This window comes from Bacillus rossius, chromosome 17 (assembly GCF_032445375.1).
Source record: "Bacillus rossius redtenbacheri isolate Brsri chromosome 17, Brsri_v3, whole genome shotgun sequence".
In the NCBI taxonomy this organism is placed as follows: domain Eukaryota; kingdom Metazoa; phylum Arthropoda; class Insecta; order Phasmatodea; family Bacillidae; genus Bacillus; species Bacillus rossius.
The window spans coordinates 35,298,086-35,323,221 of NC_086344.1; the positions used below are offsets into that span (position 1 = coordinate 35,298,086).

The 25,136-nt window shown below is 37.3% G+C and overlaps 1 protein-coding gene across 2 annotated transcripts in view; it reads left to right on the forward strand.

The window, feature by feature from the left end:
• The window catches only part of LOC134540934 (cysteine--tRNA ligase, cytoplasmic), a 43,374-nt gene extending 19,017 nt beyond the window's left edge, over positions 1–24,357 (forward strand). For both annotated transcript variants that reach the window (XM_063384016.1, XM_063384015.1), the window contains exons 7-12: positions 3,451–3,684; positions 5,703–5,847; positions 7,151–7,368; positions 10,987–11,149; positions 12,500–12,711; positions 19,527–24,357. In XM_063384016.1, the coding sequence (XP_063240086.1) occupies positions 3,451–3,684; positions 5,703–5,847; positions 7,151–7,368; positions 10,987–11,149; positions 12,500–12,711; positions 19,527–19,682 (1,128 nt within the window). In that variant the 3' untranslated portion in view covers positions 19,683–24,357. The remainder of the gene's footprint in view (positions 1–3,450; positions 3,685–5,702; positions 5,848–7,150; positions 7,369–10,986; positions 11,150–12,499; positions 12,712–19,526) is intronic.
• The last annotated feature ends 779 nt before the right edge of the window (positions 24,358–25,136 follow it).

Below are 25,136 nucleotides of genomic sequence, written 5' to 3' on the forward strand. Positions count from 1 at the left end.
TAGAAAATCTAATACCAATATGAGTGGTACAAGCATCAATTACTTTAACAGCTATACTTTGGGATCAAGATACATACTACATACATACATACATACTAGTATTTATATGTACAATACAGAAATACGTAGGTAAGTTGTTTGCCAAAGCAGTAAGCCTACCTTTGGAATCAAGACAAGCTGTTTGCAAAAATGCTGTAATAAATCAAAAATATAAAATTTAAAAGTTAGGAATTTTTTTTTACATTTTATTGTCTTCCAAACTGGATCGCTGGGTGAGAATTGTGGATAATGTTGATTTGGAGATACCTAACTTTTTAGCCACATCAGTCTTTTTATTTTCTTTATCTACTGCTTTTAACATTTCAAGTCGTTTCCTAGAAGACATGTTCAGTAGTACGGTTTTTTAAACTATAAAAACAAATGCACCCTACACATGTAAAAATAAGTTATACATGTAGTATAGTCACGTTTCTGGGAAGCCTACAACTCACGTAGTTTCGGTTCCCTGCAAGAATTTGCGAAGATTTCCGAAGTTTTGCGTTTTGGTATTAACGCCACTTCAGCCGCTAAATCAGAAGATCAAGCATGTTGTGACTAACCTAACACAACCCTTCGATTTTTATAATTTCAATTTTTGAGAGAAATCCGAAGTTGCACGAACGTGCTAGGGAACCGAAACTATGTGAGTTGTAGGCTACCGCACGTTTCTCAAACAATAAACAAGAAAACGACCAGAGATGTGTGTGTAGCAATACTTTATGATGTAGCACTTCGCATCGGTTAAACACGTCGTGCGAGCATAGAACAGAGAGTAATGTCAGCGAACACCACAATGCAGCGCTTTAGTCGCTACACTAGTTTTGTGCATTAATTTCAACACTAGTCCATTGCAGTCATCTATGGCGCGTATCAAAATAAATAAGATGGCAGTTTGTGGGTGAATGGCGACGATTTTATCCGTTTGTCGTTTACCGTGCCGGGCAGAAAAGTGTTCGTTCAAATGAATATTTATAGAATATTTAAAAAATTTGAACGAGAAAATTCGTACTAGTGAAATTTTTTTACGTTATGTTATATGGACGTCTGACGGGACCAAATGCATAGTTCGTAGTAATGAATTGTTCGCTCTAATGAAGTTCGTTAAAACGGTGTTTTACTGTAGTAGTATTGGGCATTCATAAGCAAACAGAGGGCCATCTTTTGATTTTTTTTTTAATTATCCAACTTTATTGAAACAAAACATATACAACAAAAAATAATAATTTTTCTATGAATGAATCTTTGCTTAGTTGAAGCTTTGCACAGGTCTACTTAAATGTTGAGGAAATATTTATAGTGTGGGAAAAGTTAGCGAATCCATTCTTTCTTTTATCCGTTACTAGTAACTCATTTTTACGTTACTACATCGGTAAAGTTTTCAAACACACAATCACTTGTGGATTTGTTTATTTATTTATTGTTCCGAGAAGTTAGACATGCTTATTACAATTTATTATATCGTAAAAAGAGCATCATGTATTATAAAAAAATTGTCATATTTTTTTAATAATGTGCTATATTTATGAATAAATATTGTTCGTGAAAGAAAAAATAAAAACTAACACCGAAATTGTCTGTTAAATTGCCCTAAAAATAAAACCATGATGTCTTGGTCCCTACCAATCATTCATATTCATTCAACATGATTAGAGACCCGGAAAAATTTGCGGGTTCAATGACCTCCAGGATAGACTCCCAATATCCTCTACACACTCGGGGCAAATGCCAACTTGTTCCTTTGGCTGCTGACTTGCGAGAGTCGTCTCGACCGGGGTGGGCCTGTGATTGCGACACTTCTACGAGCGAGGGGGTCTCCAATCGGCCCTTCAGTCCTCACAGATTAAACAGTGGACCAAATGGCAGAAGCAGCACTAAGGTTATGATTAATTGAGTAATTTTATAATCCTGTTTATTCTTCCCATTCTAGATCATTTAGTTAAGATTATCTCAGTTGCTGTTTTGTTTTGTTTGTTATTGTGTCGTCTTTTATTGTCCTGTGTATGTTGTATTTATTCGCTTGTATGTGTCGTCTTTTATTATCCTGTTTATGTTGTATTTATTCGCTTGTATGTGTCGTGTTTTTATTACTTGTTCTGTGCACACCTCCAAAGCTTCGGCTGTTGGTGTGCATGTCACAAATCAAATAAATAAATAAATAAATAATTTGAATTTTAGCGTGACACGAAGTGGAACCCCCGAATTTTTCCGGGTCTCTGGTCACGATGGAGGATCCGTGTCGTCTTTGAATATATATACTGTATAGAAGTCGCGAGTGGATAGGATTTACCGTATATACTCGTGTATAGCGCGCCCTTTTTTCCCCTCAAGTAAAGGAAAAAAATAAGAATGCGCGCTATACACGGGAAAAAAAAATTTTGGGGGGGGAGGCGGGGAGGAGTGGAAGTCGTTAACTGCCGGGTGACGTTTCTGGCCAGCCCCCACACATACGCACAAGCAACAAGGCCTCTGTTTCACACACACACACACACACACACACACACACGCACACACGCACACGCGCGCGCGCGCGCAAGCTCGCACATCATGGTCTCTTGTTTATTTTTAGACCTCCCCCCTTTACAGAAAGCCAGCTCAGAAGCTCAGACTAGAAGCTAGTAAAAAGAGAGAGAGAGAAAGAGAGAATGTTGTCACCAGTCCCCCCCCCCCCCCCCCCCCCCCCCCCCCGGCAACTTCTTCGCTTCCTCCATTCCTCACCGGTGAGTCATCAAGTTCTCCGCGCCAGCTTAGCAATGTAGCGCGGCACGCCTCCCTCCCTTCCTTCCTTCCACGTACCAGTTGTGACGATATAGCGCTTCATTATCTTCCGTTTAGACAGCAGAGTTTATGTATTTTCCTGACGCATCACCACACATCAATTTAAATAATCAGGTACCACAAAATGTTAGTAAAATTTATTTATGGGGGAAAAAAAAATTTCAATTTTTTTTTTCTTTGGAATTAGTTGCAAAAATCGTGGTGCGCGCTATACACGAGGGCGCGCTATACACGAGTAAATACGGTACTCTTCGTTTTTCAGAAGCGCATGATGAGCAGCTTGGGAACTTCACCGCTGCAGTGCGCTGGCGTAACGCCCTGTATCGTCTTAGTTGTTATTTACACGTTAGAGCGCAGCGCTGTCGCCTGCTGTCATTCCCCCGCATACCCCCCATCCATCATTCACTGCAGCTCAACGTCGTTCTAGGGGAGGGTGGGAAGGGGTGTTTGAAGAGTTCGACACTTGTCCGCTAGGGACCACCACGAGTCGATGCCCTAGAGATGGTAGGCGATTGCGGCGGAGAATTAACCAACTATCTCAAAAACCGTATTAGAAATATTTTAACCTGGGCTGGCGACTTCTATACAGTATATATATATTCAAAGGTGTCCCGAAGGCGTGGCGTGTGTCCCCAGGCGTACTTCGGCCACGACCACTGGGTGCGCTACTTCCTTCACTCGGGCCACCTCACCATCGCCGGCTGCAAGATGTCCAAGTCGCTGAAGAACTTCGTGACCATCAAGGACGCTCTGCGCAAGCACTCGGCCCGCCAGCTCCGCCTGGCGTTCCTGCTGCACTCGTGGAAGGACACGCTCGACTACAGCGCCAACACGATGGACTGCGCCGTGCAGTACGAGAAGATGCTCAACGTGAGTGCCCGGTGACGGGTCACGACGCGGACGCGCACGTGTGGGGGAAAACCCCTCCGAAGTGAACTTACTATCTGTGCTGCTATTAGGGCCATTTCCTGGTTTTGACGTGACAATGTCTAATAAATCGTTGAACGCCGGCTGCACGCACGAAAAAAATGTCCCGAAACGCACATTGTCCCGTTATGCTCATTGTACGCTTGCGCCACATCTATCTCTCTTCAACTCGACTGTTTATAAAGTGAAGTGTAAAAGTTAATGTGGTTTTCATTGCTTATTACAACAACAATTTCGGCAATAAAGGTTAATTATTCTTGGAATTTATAAATCTGATTACTAGTATAATTTCAAGTATTTATTCTTTTATTATTAAAATAAAAATGATTCAATTTTATTCATACAAGTGTGCAATCATTTCATCAAAGTTTTGTTATGACGTCACGTTAAACTATCGTCCGTAAACCGACTTTACGGACAACCAATTTTTCTTTTTTTTTCTAATTAACCAGCTTTATTTAAGCTAAACATATACAACAACCGAAAAAAACAACTAAATATTTCCATGAATGAATCTTAGGTTTTCTAATGTTTTAAAACTTTGCAACAAATGTGAAGCTTCACATCAGTGGAGAGTGGGGAATGTTTGCAAATTCATTCTTTCTTTTATCTGTTAATTAGAAACTCATTTTTACATTACCCTCAAAATGTCAGGGAATTGTGAACTTACTATCGGTGCTGCTATTGGCAACTCATTTTGACATTATGACATCGGTACATTAAAAAAAAACCTGTTACTTGCAGATTAGTTTTATTGTTCCGAGAAGTAAGACATTCTTATTACAATTTTTTGTAATGTAAAAGAGCATCATGTAATTATAAAAATTGCGTTGCCTGGGCTAAACACATCATAATGTAAGGAACATCAATACCGAGTTTAAAGTCTGTATGACACACTTGAGGAAACAAGAAATATTGATTTTAAAGTCCCGTTGATTGCGAAATATCGGTGCATCTAGGCTGCGCATTGTCAAGACCGGGACGCCAATCTTCAGCTTCATTTTGTAGGCAAAACATGACGGATGCACCAAACTATAACGACGCCACCTATAGATGTTCTAAACTAAACTTTTATCAGCGCTTTTAGTTCGCTAGCCGCCGCGAGCTTCACTACGCGGATGGGTTTCGCCAAGGTGGACATGAAGTGGCCGGACCTTACTGTATGACCGTGTGGCGGACATAGAGAAATGACACACACTCACTGTTTGTGTGTGTATGACCTAACACTTTCGCATTTGTAATATTAGTTGGGATTGGAAAATTGGGAACACAGTTGAGTCCTGTTCGAGAAGTTTCTCAGGGTACTTTGAAATTTAGACTTATTAACAGGTACAAGATTACACTATGAAATGCGATAAAAATGAAATAACGCCGAAAAGCATGTCAATATACCATTCAGCACCAAAATACAACTAAAATCATGACATCAACCAGCAGTTTGACAAAACTTAACACAAATTTAAAAAATTGTAAATTTTTATCATAGTAAATTCAATGAGAGTGATTTATTCAGCAGGAAGAGAGTAGAAGAAAAAAGAAGCCTAAATCAAATGCAAATAATATCAATTAATTTTTGTTTGATCTTTATTCAAAAAATTAAGTGTATTATTCAGTAATAACATTGTGTACTTAACAGAACCGTTCCTTCATCAGAACCGTTGTTGATAACAAGGAAAAATATGTCTTTACTGATAAACTGAGTTGTCACTACGCAAGAAGTGTGAGTCTAGGCATGTATCCGGACGTCGTTCACTGTATTACCCACCAGAAAATCGTCGTAGGTGGTTTTACAAATTTTTATAAATTCCAGTGGCAGTGAAAAATATATTGTGATCTCTTAACCGTGTGTTGTACACATCTTTAGTTTATTCTTTTGTAGTAACATACAGTCAGTTTTCTGCTTTACCATTGCAGATAAATATTCTAGCGAGCAAGTTCATGTTATTGTTGTTTTGTTTCAGGAATTCTTTCTCACTATTAAAGACCTTACAAGAGGAAAAACTGGAGAAACAAAATTAGAACATTTCAAAAAGTGGGGCAAAGATGATGAAAAGTTGTCGAATGTATTTTATCTGCACAAAACCATCGTTCACGAAGCACTATGTGGTAAGATTAATGTTAATACTTTTTTTTTGTGTGGATTAAGTTGTGAGATTCATGGTACAACTATGAAAAGCTTTATTAACTTTATGTTTGGTTTCATTCTTCGAAAATGATGGTACTATATATGTCTTTTGTAGGTAATTTATAAACCTTTGCATTATTATTCTGTCGTACATCCTTTTTAAGTGTGATAAAGTTGAAAATTTGTGTTACAATTTTTTATTGCAAAAGGTATCTACTAATAAACAAATCACTTTATTCTGTAAATTTTAACTTTGGTATGAAGACATTAAACAAATAATAGTTTAATGCATGCAAAATCAGAGATTTAACTTGTTAAAATAACATTTCATTCATTACAAAATTAAAAGGGGAAAAAATGTTTAAAGTACATTGGTAATGATAAATCACTAGTTTTGTATCCATCTATTTTAGAGAAAAAACAGTCAAATTTAAAATAGTCAGTCTTTTAAGCTTGATTTACTAAAACTTAAAATCAGTCCTGAGTAAATTCTAATTGAAGTGTCATCCAGTAAAAAAGTCATGTTTATGTTGAGTACCGAAAGAACCGGGAATTGATTTAAATTCCCAGGTATTTTACTCTATCAAAAGTACCGGGAATTTTCGGTAATTCAGGGACCGGGATTTCCCGGGTCTGAATGCTAGTTGGGATTAATCTTCCTTAAGGTTTGACTAGTTCTTCCACCTAAGCGGTCTGGGTTCAAGTCCCGGCTGAGTAACAATCGAATTATAAAATAAAAACCATTACAACGGATTCTTCTGTATTAAAAACAAAATTGGGCTAAATATAAAAATTAAATAAAATCTTGTCTAGTAATACAGCTTCACCAGTAACAATATTCAAAATTCAGTTTGACTTTGAGAATATTTTGAACCTTCTATTTGATACTTGCTTCGCATCAGAGAGCTGGTACTCTGCAGGGGCGCAACAACAGGGAGGAGGGGGGGGGGGCAATGGGTATTTTGCCCCCCCCCCACCCCCCCCTCTGAAACCTTGAAGTGGTGGCAAACGGAGGAAAATAAAGTGCTATGTAATCAATTTTTTAGATAGTAAAACTTCTTGAATAGCACCGTTTTCCGACCTTGAAATAACAATTTTTCCCGTGGGACGGACACCCGGACCCCCCTGCTTCAATAGGGGTATGAAAAGGTATATTGCCCACCCTACCCTTTGTAAATTTAGTTGTTGCGCCCCTGGGTACTCGCACAGGTCAGTGGGGGGGAAACTCTGGAGTAGGAGCGCGGGGGACCCTGAGCTGCTAACGCCTCGTCCCTCGTGTCGCAGACAACGTGGACACGCGCCGGGCGCTGGAAGCGATCCGCGAGCTGGTCTGCGCCGTGAACGTCTACCTGCGCGACCGGAGGCAGGCGGCGCAGGAGGGCAACTGCTTCCTGCTGCGCGACGTCGCGTCGTACGTCACGTGGATGCTGCAAGTGTTCGGGGCCGTCCCGAAGCAGGACCCCATCGGCTTCCCGATCGCCTCGGCCGGCGAGACCACCAACGTGAGAGCGAAGGATATCATCCTTTTGAATCAACCGATGCAGCTAAATATTGCCCGCTTGTATCTAGGGATGTGCGAGTACCCGATATTTTCGGGTACGGTTCAAATCCACAATTACCCGTACCCGGAATCGTTGTACGTACATGGATTCGAACAGTATTACGAATATTCCCAAAAGTTATAAATAAATTTAGTACGGATCAAAAATACTGGCAGTGAAAAATAAAATTAGGCTACTACGTAAGTATTTATAATATGATGTTTCAAAGAAAGATATGTAAATTAAATAATTAACACAGTGACATTAAAAGAATTTTGAGATTTCGAGAGCTTAAACTATAATGACGAATTTCGTCGTATAGCAAACTACAAACTAAAAACAATTACAGTAAAACCTCCATTAACGAATATTATTTAACAAAAACCCCCATGCAACGAAATAAAATTTTGGTCCCGCCGAACCACCATTAGATCAATGCTGTTTTAACCTCTAAATACCGAATTTTATTTGTTCCGAAATAGTGAAATTCCCTATACAACGAACGGCCGCTTTTGTAAAACACGCAAAAATAAACATCTCTTACAAGAAATCCACTAATTATTTGCATTCACTGTTTAAAAATATGTGCGTATAACCTTAAAGCTTAAAATAATATGCACCATCGCGGAAGACAATAAATAAACAAAGCATCATGGATAACACACGTCGTGTATACATGCCACACTTTGTTCAAAATGGCGGGTACATTTAGCGCTAGTGGCGGAAACCTCCTGTAACATTGCTCTGGCAAGACGAACAACTAGTAAATTTTGCGTTTCTATGGTTAAAGATGCGCACACGCAAATATTTGTAACTATGGTGCAGTACAATTTCCATTTTTTCAGTTTTCACTGTTGTTTATTTATTTTTCACACGTAGTTACGGAAATCAACACGGTACTACTGTAAAATGAATTTTAATCCTATAAAGCGGCAACAGATTGGCATTAAAATAAAATTATAAATTTTTAATGCAGTTGATGAAGGTGGAAAAAAAAGTGATATAGCTAAACGTCTCGACATCCCGGCGTCTACACTTTCGACCATATTATCCAACCGGGAACAGATCGAAAACAACGCTTCTCTGGTAGGAACAAATCGAAAACATGTGAAAGTATGTAAAAAAAAAATATATGATTTGGACAAGATACTGTTTGACTGGCTAATGGAGGCTAGGGCATCTGACATCAATGTCTCTGGGCCGATTTTACAATAAAAGGCATGCCAGGAAGCACTGGGGATGGGAATTGATAATTTCCAAGCATCAAATGGTTGGCCATTAAACAAGTGTATTCTATGTACTTTTTCATGTTTAATTCCTCATATCGTATTAAACAGTCAGAAAGACAGTCCTAGCCATTTATGTGAAGGTTTATGATGACTAGAAATATATCGTGCAAACCCTCCATTTAACAAACCCCTTTACAACAAACACAACAAATTTTGGTCCCTTGAGATTTGTTAAATAGAGGTTTCACTGTACATACCTACAAGGAAAAAACGTCTTGGCTATTTATTGGAGAAAAAATGGTTTCGTTTGCTGAAACGTTTATAATACTGAGATTTCCCTGTGGCGTGCAGTTTATTACGATTGGGTTGGAGAATCGAATATGTTTTGGTTTTCATATTTTAGTATTATTATTAATTAAGTTTACATAATTATAAACATTTCAATCTCAGTGTAATAAATACTTGCCAGTAGTTACAGTTAGAAAAAAGAGAAAACACATTATTTTTAAATTACTCAGTTGTTTTTAATTATTCTGTGCTTAGTATTCGGGATCGGATTCATATCTCAAATATTGCCAGGGATTCGAATCAGATTCAAACCGAACTGAAAATCAAGGATTCGCACGTCCCTACTTGTATCCAAATTCCATGTTCACAGAGCCACCAAAAAAAATGTAGTTTTTCAAACATGTTAGTAGACATCTGCGAGTAGGGTTTTTATAAGTCGAGTCCGAGTTCGAGTCGAGTTCTAGGCAATAACTCACGAGTCAGAGTCCGAGACGAGTCGAGCGAGTAGCATTTTTCACATATTAATTCAAAAATTAGTGTACCAAAAAAAAAAAATATTTTTTTATAACGGTAAAACCCTATTAAAAAAATTCCTGCTTAAGAATATTTCCTGCATGATGGTAAAAAAAATTAGAAATGTAGTTTTTCAAACATGTTAGTTCAATGAATGTGTAGGGCTGATTCACATTGTGCTAAAAAAAAAAAAAAAAGGTGCTTATGCTTATGTACGCGTGTTTGAAGTCGTACTTAACTTGGTGTAACCCGTTAACTTAATTCCCGATTCTGTTGCTTACTAAATGCCTGTCTACCATGATTTGCTCTCTAGTGCATCCTAGTGGAGCAAGGTATACTAGCCCTGAAAGCTTCTGGCTTTTCTCTTCCAGAGCTGCTGTTGACATGTTAGGATGGCAGAATAAATTATTATTTTTTTGTTTTTATGGTTTATGAAAGTGAAACATTGCATGTTTAATCCGCAAACCGGATAACTTGCATCCGGATAAACGGGTGTCTAACGTATATAAGTAAAATTACATTATGTATTGATTCTGTAAACTTAATTTGTGAAACAACCATTTAAAGGCTATAACATTTTAACACCATAGTTAATTTTTTTTTTTTTTCATTTAATGCACATAATTTGTATTTTTGCCCCATTGACACCTAGATTCGGATTCGAGGGGTGTATCCGAGTTAAATATCAGGGATTCGGGTTTGAGATGATTAGGCTTTGATCCATCACTTCATTAAATTCAAATCGAATTGAATTGAAATAAATTGATTTGAATTGAAACAAATTTTTGAATTGTAACGAAATAAATTAAAGAAAGGAACTTAAATGTATTGAAATGTTACCCATCTCTACATATCAAAGTGAAATAATCGAAATTACCTGAAACTAAACAAATGTAAATGAAATGCAACCAAATGAAAATGAAATAAATTGAAATCCTAATGTGTCAAACTAAATGATATGTAACTTTTTTAATTACATATTTCTTCTGGCTTGAATTGTTTGAATGTTCCGAATCACAGAAGTCGGTTTTGGAGTGCGTCGGCAGCGAACCACACTGAGTTAGAGGCGAAGTGAATCGCCGTCTATGTCTGCAACCGGCAATGCACAACTTGCAGAACTTTCACACAACTGACAGAATTATCTCAAAAATACAATTTTAATTTGAAAATAAGATAAAAATACATATTTTAAAACTCTATAAACTATTCTGCCTCAACTCTAATTATTATATACTTCAATTACCTTTAAAACATAAACCATTTGTTTTTCCGCGCGTTTTACTCCAGGTGAAAATGTTCCACAATGTCAATGATGATTGACAGTTTAATAACTTATCGTCTCGTGAATTATTTTATATGGTGCTATAATTATACTTATTTCCGTGCATAACAAAATTAAGTACTGGAAAATAGAGTATAATTACATATTGAAAGGAACATGTTTCAGTAAAAGAGTAGTTGTAGATAAAATCAATCAATTAATCGGCTGCTGTCATTACTTAGAAACACACAACTTAGAAACTTACAAGAAGCGATGGCAATGTTTCAGCTGGAGGAGGTGGTTCTGCCGTACCTGAGCATCCTCTCCGAGTTCCGGGACACGGTCAGGAACCAGGCGCGCCAGCTCAAGGCCACCGAGATCCTGAAGAAGTGCGACGAGCTCCGTGATGACATTCTCCCCACGGTCGGCGTCCGGCTGGAGGACTTGGAGGGTGAGTCCTTGCCTCCTGCCCGGTGCTGTGTTACTGTTCCAGTGCGTAACTACTTGCAGCAAGGTTATACAGTTTATTAATTTTTTTTTGCTTTGTTTCTTAGTTTTTTGTTTTCAGGAGATAGATCCTTGTATTTGTTCTGTCATTCATACATACCTGCTTTACCTGGTTTACTTGCTAGTTTTATACAAATGTAGTTGTGGCGATGTTTTTTTTTGTTGTTGTGAGGTTGTGAGTGGCATGCAGAAAATTACAATAATATAGAAAGCGCTAGTTGGCATCATTCGTGTTTTGGTTATGTTGCTTCCCGTATAGAGCGCGCACACGTAGTCGAATATCGATATCTCGCCGATGCATGCAACGCGAGCTCTCTGTCAACAGCCGAGTTAACTACATTTGATAGCCCGCACTCTTTCGTGGCAAGTGTGTGCTACGGCAATAGTTACGTGTTAGTTCACGTCACAGATTCAAGTGGCTTGCGTTTGCGTCACAAATTTGGTTTTTCTATTTAAAGTTGAAGAAAGGTTTTTATTGCACGACTTATTAATATAATTGTTTGGCATGCTCTTTTAAACTTCACTTTTTAAATAAACGTACTTTCCATGAGTGGGTTTTGTTTTCATAAATAACTTAATCAAACAATTTTTTTTTTTCTCGCATAATCGTCACACCCCTACTTTTCAAACTTTATTTTAGAATAAAATGCGCGGCGATTATGCGAGAAAACACGGTATTCACGAAACGTTAGCGTACATTGTTCTTACGGGGGAAATGTCGTGATGTTACAAGCAGGTATGCATCACGACAGAGTTCTACCTTTGAATATATAATATACTGTATAGAAGACGCGAGTGGATAGGATTTACTCTACGTTTTTCAGGAGCGTATGATGAGCAGCTTGGGAACTTCACCGCTGCAGGGCGCTGCCGTAATGCCCTGTATCGTCTCGGGTTGTTATTTTGCACGTTAAGAGCGCAGCACTGTCGCCCGCTGTCATTCCCCCGCACCCCCCACCCGACATTCACTGCAGCTCAAGGTCGTTCAACGGGAGTTTGTGCGTCGCAAAACTGTAGGGATGAGAGGTGGGGTAGAGGGTGGGTGGAGGACAACGCGCGATTGAGGGAGGGTGGAGGAAGGGGTGTTTAAAGAGTTCGACACTTGTCCGCTAGGGACCACCACAAGTCGATGCCCTAGAGATGGTGGCGATTGCGGCGGTGAATTAACCAACTACCTCAAAACCGTGTTAGAAATTTTAACCTGGGCTGGCGACTTCTATACAGTATATACATTCAAAGGTTCTACCGTGTGCAGCCTCTGCTGACGGGACGTGTGTGTGTGTGTGTGTGGCAGGCCGGCCCTCGGCGGTGAAGATGGTGGACCGGGAGACTCTGCTGCGCGAGCGCGACGCGAAGCGCCGGCTGGAGGCGGAGCGGGCCGCCGAGAAGGAGCGGAAAAAGGCGGAGCTGCAGGCCGCGCAGGCCTCGCGCGACGCCCAGCGGAAGACCAGGCCGGAGGACATGTTCCGCTCGGAGACGGACAAGTATTCCCGGTTCGACGACAAGGTAACACACCTGACACATTTGTTCTTACTCCTGAACTGATACCGCTACGACTACCGTTTATTCCCGAATCTAAGACGACATTTTTTTACCATAATTCATGATTCAAAACAAAGGGGTCGCCTTGGATTCAGATACACTGATTTTTAGGGTAAACATACCTATTTTGGGGGTCAATGTTTTCGGGTTGTGCGGTAGTTACTGGCTGCAAGGCTGCAACATGTTACGACCGATGTTTTTTGGAATGTTCTATATCACAATATGGCGCCCATCTTATAGACTAGTGTCTTGTACAAAAACATGCATCAGCATAATGAAACGAGGTGGGTTTTAAGAGTTTTAGGTAGTAATTGAAAATTGTAGTGGTGGGCAAAGTTTGAAAATTTCGAACCGAACCGAACCGAATCCTTACGTTCGGTTCGAAACCTCTTAAAATATATTCGAAAAACCGAACGTTCGTTTAAAAAAAAATTACGTTTTTATAATTTTCTAACCCCCATTTGAGACCATTCACAAAACAGCACAACAAAATTCCATTACTTGTAATATTCCGACTTTTATCGCATAATCGTCGCCTCAACAGTTTCAAGCGCAGACAAAATAATAAAAAAAAATTATTAATCGTTGCATAACTCTCATAGCATTTTTTCATATAGGCTTTTTGTTTACTATAGAGAATTTTGTATGCATTTCTCGTACTACGTAATATAAACTATCGTACAAATGCCAAAGGTATTGTATATTATACCTTTAACTATAGTGCGTGTACGAGAATTGTTGTAAAATCACCAAAAATTGCGTACCCCATACGTTAAACTAAAGCGCATGTACGAGAAATCTCGTATTTCGGCAAAACTAACGTGATCAAGTTAACACAAGACAAATGCGGTAGGAAATGATTACGTAAATTACGTATTTTAAATTACTGTAATGTATTTATTTTCTTTTGCCTTTTTGGTTGTAACAGTCAGGTACTGAAAATATTAATTTAATCTTGTTTATTAAAAGTACTGGTCCAGTTAATTTTACAGTACAGTACTAAGTTGACTAGCGTAGTCGCGGCAGCCATCATTATTTCTCGTGTTTTCTTTTTTCCGACGCAAATTTTTATTACCACACTGACTTACGTTACGTTTACAATATTATTGTTCTTGAGGTGATTTGCGATGAGCAGGCTTACGTCGTTTAAGTTTTTCAAATGGAGAAAAGATAATGACGACCCAGATAACCCAGAACCACCCCAAAAAATGTCTAAAGTTTCTTCTGACGAGCAGCATTCTTCCAAGAAAACAGCAACTGCAGTTAGCGGGTTTTTTAATGTAGATTGGTAACTTAATTCACATTCGACTTTTTTTTAATGTCCTATTAAAAAGTTTTACTTTTTAAACATTTTAGGTTATGTCTACCACAAAAATATGTTATGTGGCCTTATGCTGAATGTTCGTCATCTTTATAATCTTATTTTTTTTTTTTTTAATGAAGGTTAGTGTACACTGAAAAAAGGAAGATAGTCTTTTTGAAATTTACATGGAACTTCTTCATGAATTAAAAGTATACATATATAAAGAAATTAAATGCAAAATGATTTTCTCTAAACTTTTTTTTCCTTCATTATTTATTGCATAAACTTTACTTATAAAATGTTTTGCAATGTTTTAATAAAGCTAACCTATATAATGTTTTAATTTTACATATGGCTGGAGAACCTTTCTTTCTCACCATTCAGTTAAATACCAAAATGCTGGTGGTCGGTTCATTTTAATTCAAAACAATTATTTCTGTATGAGGTTCGGTTCGGCTCGGTTCAAAATTTTTTTGCTATGGTTCGATTCAGTTTGGTTCGGTTCGAAACCAGAGAACTGAGGTTCGCCCAGCTCTAGAAAATTGTATACCTAAACTATATTATGAAGGTAACGGAAATAGCACAAACATAAGATAAACTACGCTGCATTTTGTCAATTAGCATAACTACTCGATCATTTCCAACCTTCAATAATGTAACATTGTAGAATAAATGTAACTTTTTTTAAATGGTGTCTGTTATACAAACGTATTTTATTGAAAACATAGGAAGGATTAATTTAACAGAGAATTAGACAGATGCAAACTTACGTGTGTGGTTTTTGAGGTTATTTGTCTCTATTTTATATCAGGTGTAAACACTATTCACTTATTTTACAATTTTATAAATACACATGTGATTTTTTTTTAATACATAGTACTATGTAATTTTTTAAAATAAATGTGTGATTTTTTTTAATAACATGTGGTGAAGTTTAGTGTGGGACTGGGATTCGAGATTCGATGACAAACACCGAGGATTCAAACAAGGATTCGGATTCGACAAAAATGTGGATTCGTCCCACCCCTTATATATATATATATATATATATATATATATGTATGTGTGTGTGTGTATATATACATACACACACACACACACGGTGTGTGTGTATATATATATATATATATATATATACACATACACACACACACATACACACACACATACACACACACACACACACACGGTATAAAAAAAAGCTTCCTTTTGAGATAGTGACCTTTGAAAATTTTAGTCTCAATATGTAGGTTGATTTTTTAAGTGCAAAAATTTTAACCTTCTTGTAAGTGTTATTTGTGTACACCAATCCCTCACTTAGCACGACTAATTCGTTCCTAAAAATGTTCGTGTTAATCGAAATCACGTATTCTGAAGCATTAGTCCCCATAAATATAAGGCTAAATTATTTAATGTGTTCCAAGATGTGTAGGGAAGTAATCTTTACATAATATAAATGTGTAGAATAATACTTGAAAATGCATATGTCATATCATTTATCTTTTTAAGCCTACCACCGAATACGTTAGATAAAGAAAACATGGCACATTGTAACGGGAGATAAGTGGTAACATATTTACCGTCAGTCAGCAGGTTGGCTTGCCCGCCTAGGCGTGACCTTCAACACGCGCGTGCGTCTGTCTGCCTGCTGTTGCAAGCAGCTGGATCCTTTGTTATTACGTTTAAAACTTAACAAAATTAAAACACTTTTATGAAATTAAGAACCGGTTTTATATAACTTTAAAACACACAGCCATATGTAAACATTTAATTTGTTATGCACACCTCTTATAAAAGCGGCTATGTAAACAAATCAGTTAACAGATAAACAGATTTAGATTTTCCCTAGAGCACAAACATAACATTAAAATACAGTAAACTCCCGGTATATCGCGCCCCGATTGATCGCGGAATCGGGTATATCGCGGGTCAAACCATGTGCCCCAGTCAGAAATGAATAATAATAATGAAATAAATGGTTGACAGCCGATTAGGATAATTTTGCGTTATAACTAACAAACTAAGCATCGGGCAGAAAAAAGCCTAGGCGTAGAAAATGTCCGCAGTAAAATTCTAAACAAGATATCTCCGTATATTATTCATCTATCTTGTAGGGTTTTCAAATTATGGTCCAATCCAGCCCAGTGATATTTTCTGAAACACTAGTTCTTAACGTCGCTTTATCTCACAAATGAAGCATCGGACAGGGGACCTGATAAAGCCCACCGTCCAGCGACATTATCCAGCGTGACTCAGCTGGGGATTGATGTTGGATAGGCTTGGTTGTCGGCAAGCGCTGGGTAGGGAGAGGCTAGCCGAGAACATGGAGAGAGGTAGAGATTAGAGCGGGCAGAAACACCAGGGGGAGTGGGGGAGGGAATGTGTTCACGCAGCACACAGGCAGAGCATGAGTCACTTGACTGAGCAGCGTCGCTGCGTACAAGGCAAAATCAGGTAGTCCGGTGTTTAAAATTCCACTCCAGAATCTTAATTGGTACTTTACTGGACATCTGTATATAAATGTTTTGTTACAACTTAAACCTACAGACGTAATATTATTGGGTAATTCATTGTATTATACAAGTTCATCTTTTTACTGTGGTATAATGTTTTAACATTAAATAGTAAAGTAAATCGGCTAGCGTATTTTTAATCTTTGCCCAGGAATTCCCAGTGGTCCAATATTTACGTGAACCATACTGTACCACTTTTGCCGTGAGGTAGTAAACAAGTCCCGGAAATGTTTATGTGTAGCATTCTCCCGACCTTTAAACAGAGGCTGGGGAATATAACACTTGCCGATCGGAGCCACACACACTCAGCAACTCGACACAGCGTTTGGTGAAATAAGCAAAGACAAAGTTTAACACGGTTTTTAATACGGCGTCACTGATTGCGCTAAAATTAAATTGGCGCAATTTTTGTTTCCTACATGTGACCATTTATAATTTACTGTAAGCATGGATAATAAAGTTTAACCACTTGACACGATAGACGATTCTTTATTTTTTATTGTACGAATGCTAGAATCGTTTTTTTCCTGTATCTGCGGCCTGCTTCTACAAAAGACAAGCTATCTGTAAGTAAATCTAGAATTTTTATTTTGTCAATCAAACTTGGTACTTTGCGATTCATATTCGGTTTGAAGTATCACTACGGCCTTTCTTTCTAGAAGACTTTGACCACAGAATCGTGTGTAACCGCACACACTGCACTTACTTTGTTACGGACACTGACGAAGCAGATACTGTGGCTAACACCACGAGACTGGCAGCAGCAGCTTGTGTGCCGCACGTGTGTATGGCGGCGTGTGGCGCGCTCGTAGGCCGTGCGACAAACTGTGCGCGGCACGCGGAAAAATAAAAACAATTCAACATTTAATATTTATCTTTAAAATTTATTATTTTTATTTTTTCACCCATGTTTAGTGGAAACTGCGGATGCAAAGTCCGCACAAAGGCGGGCCGTCTATACTGTGCGTGCTTGCCGACCTATTAGAACACAGGCGGTGTTTTATGCCTTTTGACCTTGGTCACATCGAAACATCGCGGTTATGCAACAACGCGGATAAAAGTTATGTCCCCCGACAACTGCGTTAAATAGGGAGTGTACTGTATGTACAATATGTACATATACAAAACATAAGTTAGTTAAATATTTTCTGGGGTGAAATTAACACTATCATCTTTTTTTTTTTTAAAAAACGTGTCCAATTTCATCTGCTTTGGTTTCTGTACGGTACGGCCTGGTCTGCAGCCGGGCATCAACGGTACGGCCTGGTCTGCGGCCGGGCATCAACATTACGGCCCGGTGTTTGTTTATCTGCGTGCGCATCTCTTCCCCCCTCGAATTCCATACCTGACGTCGCGTCGTTTCCGAGATTTTTTTTTAGCCTGTGGCGATTTCGTGCTAACTGAAATTTACAGACGTGCTATTCGAGACTAGGGCAGTAAAATTTACATCGTGCTAACTGAATTCGCATTAATTGAAGACGTGCTATGCGAGGGATTGGTGTATAACGTAGGACAAGATTATATGGTGAATCACATTAGAACTGAAAAAGCATTTCAATACACCATATAACACGAAATTCATGTTAATACACCGCAAAGCAACGAAATGCAATTCAAATCATGAAACTGATCCGTATTTTCAATCAAAACGTAACTATGGTGACAAATAGCTAATCTTTTAAGTGTTAAAATTAATGAAATTAATTTATTTAGTATGACTTTTGTCCCAAAATTTAATAAAAAAAATTTTTTAAAAATGATTACTTTCTTTAATCTTGCAACTGTTATTAAGTTACTAATTTTTACATCACGGCCTTTTAGAACATTTTTTCAAATGCAGAAATACTTAATAGATTTATTTTACAGTAGACTCCAGGTTATCCGGTGTAATGTCTGGCAAGGGGTCCAAGGATAACCGAAAAACACTATTAAAGTTAAGTTTTTTAAAAAAAAGTATATATTTATCCCGACCATCTACACAAACACTGTAACAGATGTCCCTCAAAGTAACGCCTAAATTCAGTCCAGTAAAACAGAGCGCTAATCAAAACAGCGTTAGTGTAATGGGTTTTTTCAATAAGAGAGTATTTTGATCAAAATGATTTGTTTTCCAATTAGGTGACTCAAATCTTGCAGACTTATCATTTTAATCAAAACACTACTGCGCTTGAAATTATTATGTAATACTAATATACGTATGTCTAAATACATTATCTGCGTATTTAAAGAAATATTAAATAACATTTTGAGATTAAACCACCTATTAAATTTAATAATTTATGTACTGCAATGTTTACATAATAGGACTTGTGTATAACATTCCAATCGGATAGAACTATGAAGCTCGGTGTGTGAAACGTTGTGACTTGGCCACAATCTAGAAAATTCGTAAATATAAACTAAAAAATTAAAAAAAAAAATTCTAAAAGTCATTAAAATATTGATACAAAAACGTATTTATTTCTTAACTCTTGAAAAATCGTAACATCCTTCGCAAAATGTTTACCTTTCCTAATGTGAAATTCAATATAATAAATACAATATAATACAAATTTACCAAAAAAAAAAAAAAACTGGTCTGCCTTAAACACCAATTAAAAAGATTATAACTAATAACAACATTATGATCTTAACATCATCACCATCTACTAACAAACAGTAGCATAAATATGTCATGCGACAGTTTCAGTATTGATATACTGATATTTTGGATCGGTTGTGGTCCTTCCTAGTCAATGAAAATGTTTAACTTAGGTTCAAAACTATTTTTTTATTCAATTTATTAGATGTTGTGACGTCAAAAAAAATTTGTAAAAATTATTGCTTTCTTTAATCCTGCAACTGTTATTAGCTACTAATTTTTACGTCACGACCTTGAGGACATTTCTTCGAATGCAGAAATACTTGCAGTAGACTCGGTGTGTGAGACGTTGCGACGGGGGGTCCCCCCCGCTGTGTCCCAGGGCCTGCCGACACACGACGCCGAGGGCAAGGAGCTGAGCAAGGGCCAGCTCAAGAAGCTGCAGAAGCTGCAGCAGGCGCAGGAGAAGAAGTACGGCGAGTACGTCAAGGGCGTCGTCCCCAGCCCCAGCCCCGTGCGGGTCAACGGCACCATCTGAGGGCGCTTGCCGTCCCCCGCCGTCTTCCCCCCGGCCCGGCCCGTACGGTGCGCCGACCCGCACCGCGAGTATTATATTTATGGCGGGAGAAAACAGTATTCCTACTCCAGAACCGGCGATGCGTCGAGATTTTTTTTTTTTTTAACGCCTTCCTCTAAAACTATTCTTAATTTATGAATGTGTTAAATCAGTCTTGTCAACATTTCCAAAGCTTCAGGTTTGAGGCTATGTTACTCAGCAAGTGTTGTTGCCGTGAAACCTTTATTTGTTGGATATTTTTTTTTAAATAGTAGTCTTATGTTATTCTAAATTATGTGTTTTTTTAATATATAAAGCGTATTTAGGGGGTTTGTGTTGGGAGTGCTATTATGGAAAAAAAAATATAACATTTGAAATACGTGTGCTTTACTTTGAACGGCTTAACCTCGCTGATAATAAAAAAAATACTCCAGAATGCGGTATGAATTCTCGGTTAGTTGGTGGAGAGGTGGACTTTTTCTTTTTTCCGCATCGCACGTGGGTTCGGAAGATTGGTGTTCGCAATTTGCGTGAAGGATTTGTCTGTTCTATCACTTGTGAGTTTTGAATGGCACCGTTGTGTTTCCGAAATGTAAATGAAGATGGGAAAATATACTTAAAATGTTTGTATCCCTGTTTGCAGCAAACAATACAGCCAACAAGTAAGCTGTGTGAAAAAGTGTTTTATTAATTTAGGCACTGGCGTGTATCCATGACACATTTTAAGCATTGATGATTTCCATCTAGTCATCAAGGCATTTAAATATGTTATTGGAAGTGAGAAGTTTTTATTGTAAATGTTGTGATGTTTGCTGTTTGCAGGTAATACATACAAATTTTCTGTGTTAAATTATTTTATATTGTATGGTTTATATTTAATCTTTAGCAAATTTTTTTTTGTGTGGTGAAATTCCATTGTAGGTGAATATTTTACTAACCACATTTAAATTGTTCATATTGTATATTAGGGTGGGATCTCCCAAAAATTAATCATATTTCATATAATATTTTTGAATAAAATACATTTTATTTTAAGTAATTTTAATTTTGTTTAAAACTGTTAGCAACTGTAATGCCATTAATGTATATTATCAATTTTAATTTATATTTGTTACTTTTTTTTAAATATCTTGTTAATACAATTCTTTTTATTCAAATTAATGTCTTGGCAATATAAATAACTTTACACCAAAATTGTGAAATAACGTATTTTTCATTTCTGTGGTATGTATTTCCTTAGGATGTGCTGATAATATAAAAGTGTGTGTAAATCTGTGTGAACAGGTTCAAAGTATTCCTTACCAGCTAAAATTGTACAATTTTGAAACTAAAAGTAATATAACATGAAGACTGTTACAACATTTTGCTAAATAGTTTTGAGGATATTTATAGATTCTGAATTCCAATTTGCAACTTGTGCCTATTTATTTTACTTTGTGTTTGCAACCATGTTTTTGGTTATGAAATAATTTGTTACGAAGTTTAACCAAGTAAGGCATCAATGACTTAGTTATGTTGTCCTGCACTTTGCAAAAAAATATTGTATGTCAGTAGCTTAATGCAGAGATGGAAAAATAATTTGAAGGAAGAGTTATGGATCCGTCAAATACGTAGTTGCAGGAAGTTGTTACACAGATTTTGTACCGTGCTAAATACTGTACAGCAATGTTGTCAACCTTTAGCCTCTAAATAATACAGTAGAACCCTGTTATAACGAATCTGAAGGGAGTAGTTTATATGTTCACTATAGAGGGGAAACTTTATATCTGGGAAAACTTTTATATTGGTAATACATACTCAAAAGCAAATCTTAACTACACATAGGCTAAGCCAAGAAAAGAATTAATGAAAATACTCAAAGCAACAGTTTTATTAGCAAATGCAGAAATTATTTTTAATGAACTACACATGTACAAACTTTCTATCACCTAATGGTTCTTGGACATCGGCGTATTATCCTTTTTTCAGGCATTTAATACTCTGTGATGTTTTCGCAGCTTGAGAAAGAAGATTGTTCAGCTTGTTTAATATTGTACTTAATGTGGATGTTGCGATTCCCAGTTCCTTCGCTATTAACACGTGCGGGACTGTGGGGTTGGAGTCTACCTTTTCAATAATGTCCAGTTTATCTCGCACAGATAATGCCTTACGTTTTTTACCGCGTTTTTCAACCTTTTTTATGTACGTATTTCTTATTGAAGCACATTTGCAGCTTAATAACACAAAATTCTTTTTACGGTAAAAAGTAAATAAACAAAAAATAACGAGTCTGGAGCATCAAAGATCACTACGTATCATTTAGTATCGCAGTTGCTAAAGCTGGAACGAAATTTTCTCATTTTCTATGGAAAAATTTAGTCCACAGAGTTCTATCTAGTGGTTGTCTTACGAATCTTACTCAATCAAAATGTCCGAAAAGTGAACGATAAAAATGAGACGTAAAAATATTGAATTTGCTGCTATAATGTAGATACGTAATTGTGTGGCGGTAATTTATGTTTAATTTTGATAACATATTAATGGTACACGCCTTCGCCTATCTTTAACCATGCAGGGAAAACTATTTTTTATTTTCACCAAACTGATCACCAATTTTGGCTACACGTAGCCTACCGAGGCCACTCGAATACTTGTTTATAATATGAACAGTGGACAATCGAGTAGCGTATTGCGGAGAACAACTTCAATATGATCCAGAATAGACGTTTGTGAAAAAACTTGTAATTGTATGAAAATATTTGAGATAAATGTGCATTATGTCGGCAAAATTTGTTCGTGGTACACGGGAAAACGTATCAACATTGACAAAAGTTGTGCGCTATATCCAATAAATTAATACATAACCTCACATCATTTTGCCGGGACTGAGACGGAAATTCACAATAAACGGGAATTCATTATATGCGGGTTCACTATAAACGGGTTCTACTGTAGTTATTAATTTTATTCTTTCACTTTGATACTTAGAAGGAATCGTTAAAATTATTCAGAAGATGTCAAAGGTAGGTATTTATTCGTGGAAACCACCTCTTAATATTATGTGTATCAATATTTTTTGTTTTTCGTTTTAGTTGCACACAAAATTTGGATGCATACTTTGGAATGCTAATTTTTTTACGAATGAACGTTGAAAAATATAAGTTTGCCGGTAAAATTTTTTTTTAGATATATTTACTGACTATATAATTTTAAACTTGACTTACGATTTAAATGTAAATTACGTCCCTTTCAATAAGTTTTCCTCATTGATGCACCTAAAATAGTCCCTCCAAAACAATTTCCAGAGTTGTGCTGTATGTGCATCTGAGGACAATAGGCAGGAAGAAAAAGGTGATTGGTTTGATTTTATTTTTTTAAAAACCATGCTCCAAATAATACTGCTATAAAAATGTTAATTTTATCAACTTCATACGTTTAATTTTTTGCAGGCCAAATCTCTATTGTACTTAACAGTTACAAAATATATCCTGGAATTTCTAGCTGTGTAGCTCAGGTCAAGAGCATTTCCAGCTCAAAATGGGAAGTTAAGGGGGGCGGGGGTGTCATTTTACGAAATTAAGGGCCCTGCCTCCCGAGCTCATCTACCTGTAGAGTTCGACAAGAAAACACACTATTTGAAAATTGCTTTTAAGATATCCCGAGTGGTGTCTGTTTACGAAAAGCATTTAAGAATGTGCTGAGGGCGAATGGGTTGTTCTGTTTCCGTATTTCGTTTTCAAACTGCATTTCTATAAGAGTGAAAATTGCTGAAATCAGTGTTTTCTAAATAATTTTTAGGCATGAAAAATTTGGTACAGATTCTTAATAGCACTGCAAGCATTTGCATTACACCATTATCTTCATTTCTCCGCCGTGTGATGTCACGGTCGCCGCTCGATGCACGACGAGAAGACCTGCGCCAGTCCAGAGGAGACACCGCGCTAGAAGCACCAGCGAGCGTCGCGCTTATCATCCCGCCTCGCCAGCACAGATACGACCCTTACTAGGTGAGGAGGGTCTTAAGACTTCACGTATGGCACTGTGTGACTGTTTTATAATTAGTATCTTTATCTTTCAAATGTTCAAATAGCAACAACTGACCTGTTCATAAATGTTTAAGAAATTTTGCTGTTTTTTGGTTAACAATTTTTAAGTATTTATGCCATTTTATGGTGATGGTTTGCTCAACTGACCAGCAATAATGATAAATAACACTTGTCAAGACGTGGCCATTTTCAAAGAATGCTGTCGCAATTAAACTTGAAATTCTAATTTTAAATTTTTAAAATATCTCATTTAAATAGTATGTTCTGGTTATGTTTATCCACAAATCTCGGCACAATTTATTTCTATAAATGGTGCATTATGTTGGTTTTGAATTGTCATGTTTAAGAACTTATTACTACTGTAATTCAGTTAATTACACCAAAAATTAATTAAAAATAATTTGCTGTTTGGTTTGAGCTGAATTTTAATAGTTATTAACTGCATCATTAGTGGAGGGAATTAGGTTGAATTATTCATTTCAATAGGTATTAATTTTTTGCACACACAGATATTCACAGTGCTTATTAATATGCACATCTACCACATAGTTTTTTTTTTAAAATGTATTACTGTAAACATTTGGGCCAAAAAATTTGTATAAGGAAAATAAAATAAATTTTTTTGTTGTGTTTTTTAGTTTTTTTGTGTTCAGGAGATAGATCCTTGTATTTGTTCTGTCATTCATACCTGCTTTACCTGGTTTACTTGCTAGTTTTATAAAAATGTAGTTGTGGTGATGTTTTTGTTGAGAGGTTATGAGTGGCATGCAGAAAATGTTTTGTTCAATAATTGCTGAAGGTTTTTTTTAAAATTATTTTGCAGCGAGGATGGGTTGAAGTTTTGTATTATCGCAAACTTATTGTAGGTATGGAAAAATTTGGCACACAGTATTGTGAGATAGGTGAACATATTTTTTAAATGGATATTTTTGGTGTTGTTTTTATTTTAATTAATTCTGTTTATGACAAACTTGCCACTGTGCATTCTTAATACTATTTTTTTTTTTGACAGAGGAATACATTCTGTTACTGCTCTGCTGCTTCTCTGCCACTGTTTTACCTCGTGAAAGTCAGGGAGTACCGAGGGCTGATCTGTGAAGGTGCTGGATTCTCCGCCGAGGTTTTTTGGTTTTCCCTGGACTGGAATAGAGAATTTTTTTTAGGATTTCTTAGGAGTCTCGGCGGTGGTGACCCCGTGTGCTGCGGTGGGCTCTGAGGGACGGTTCTCCCCCCCAAAGGAGCGGCCGAGGGCTCCTATCGCAGGCACTGTCGACTAAGGGCGAGGTGCGAGTGGTGGATATCAGGCCAGTAGGGTGGGGGGGGGGGGGGGGGAGGCGTGTCGAGTGACTGGCAGGGCCCCTGTACCGCTTAGCTGTGGTGTTGGCTCGTGGTTGGGAAGCCTACAACTGCA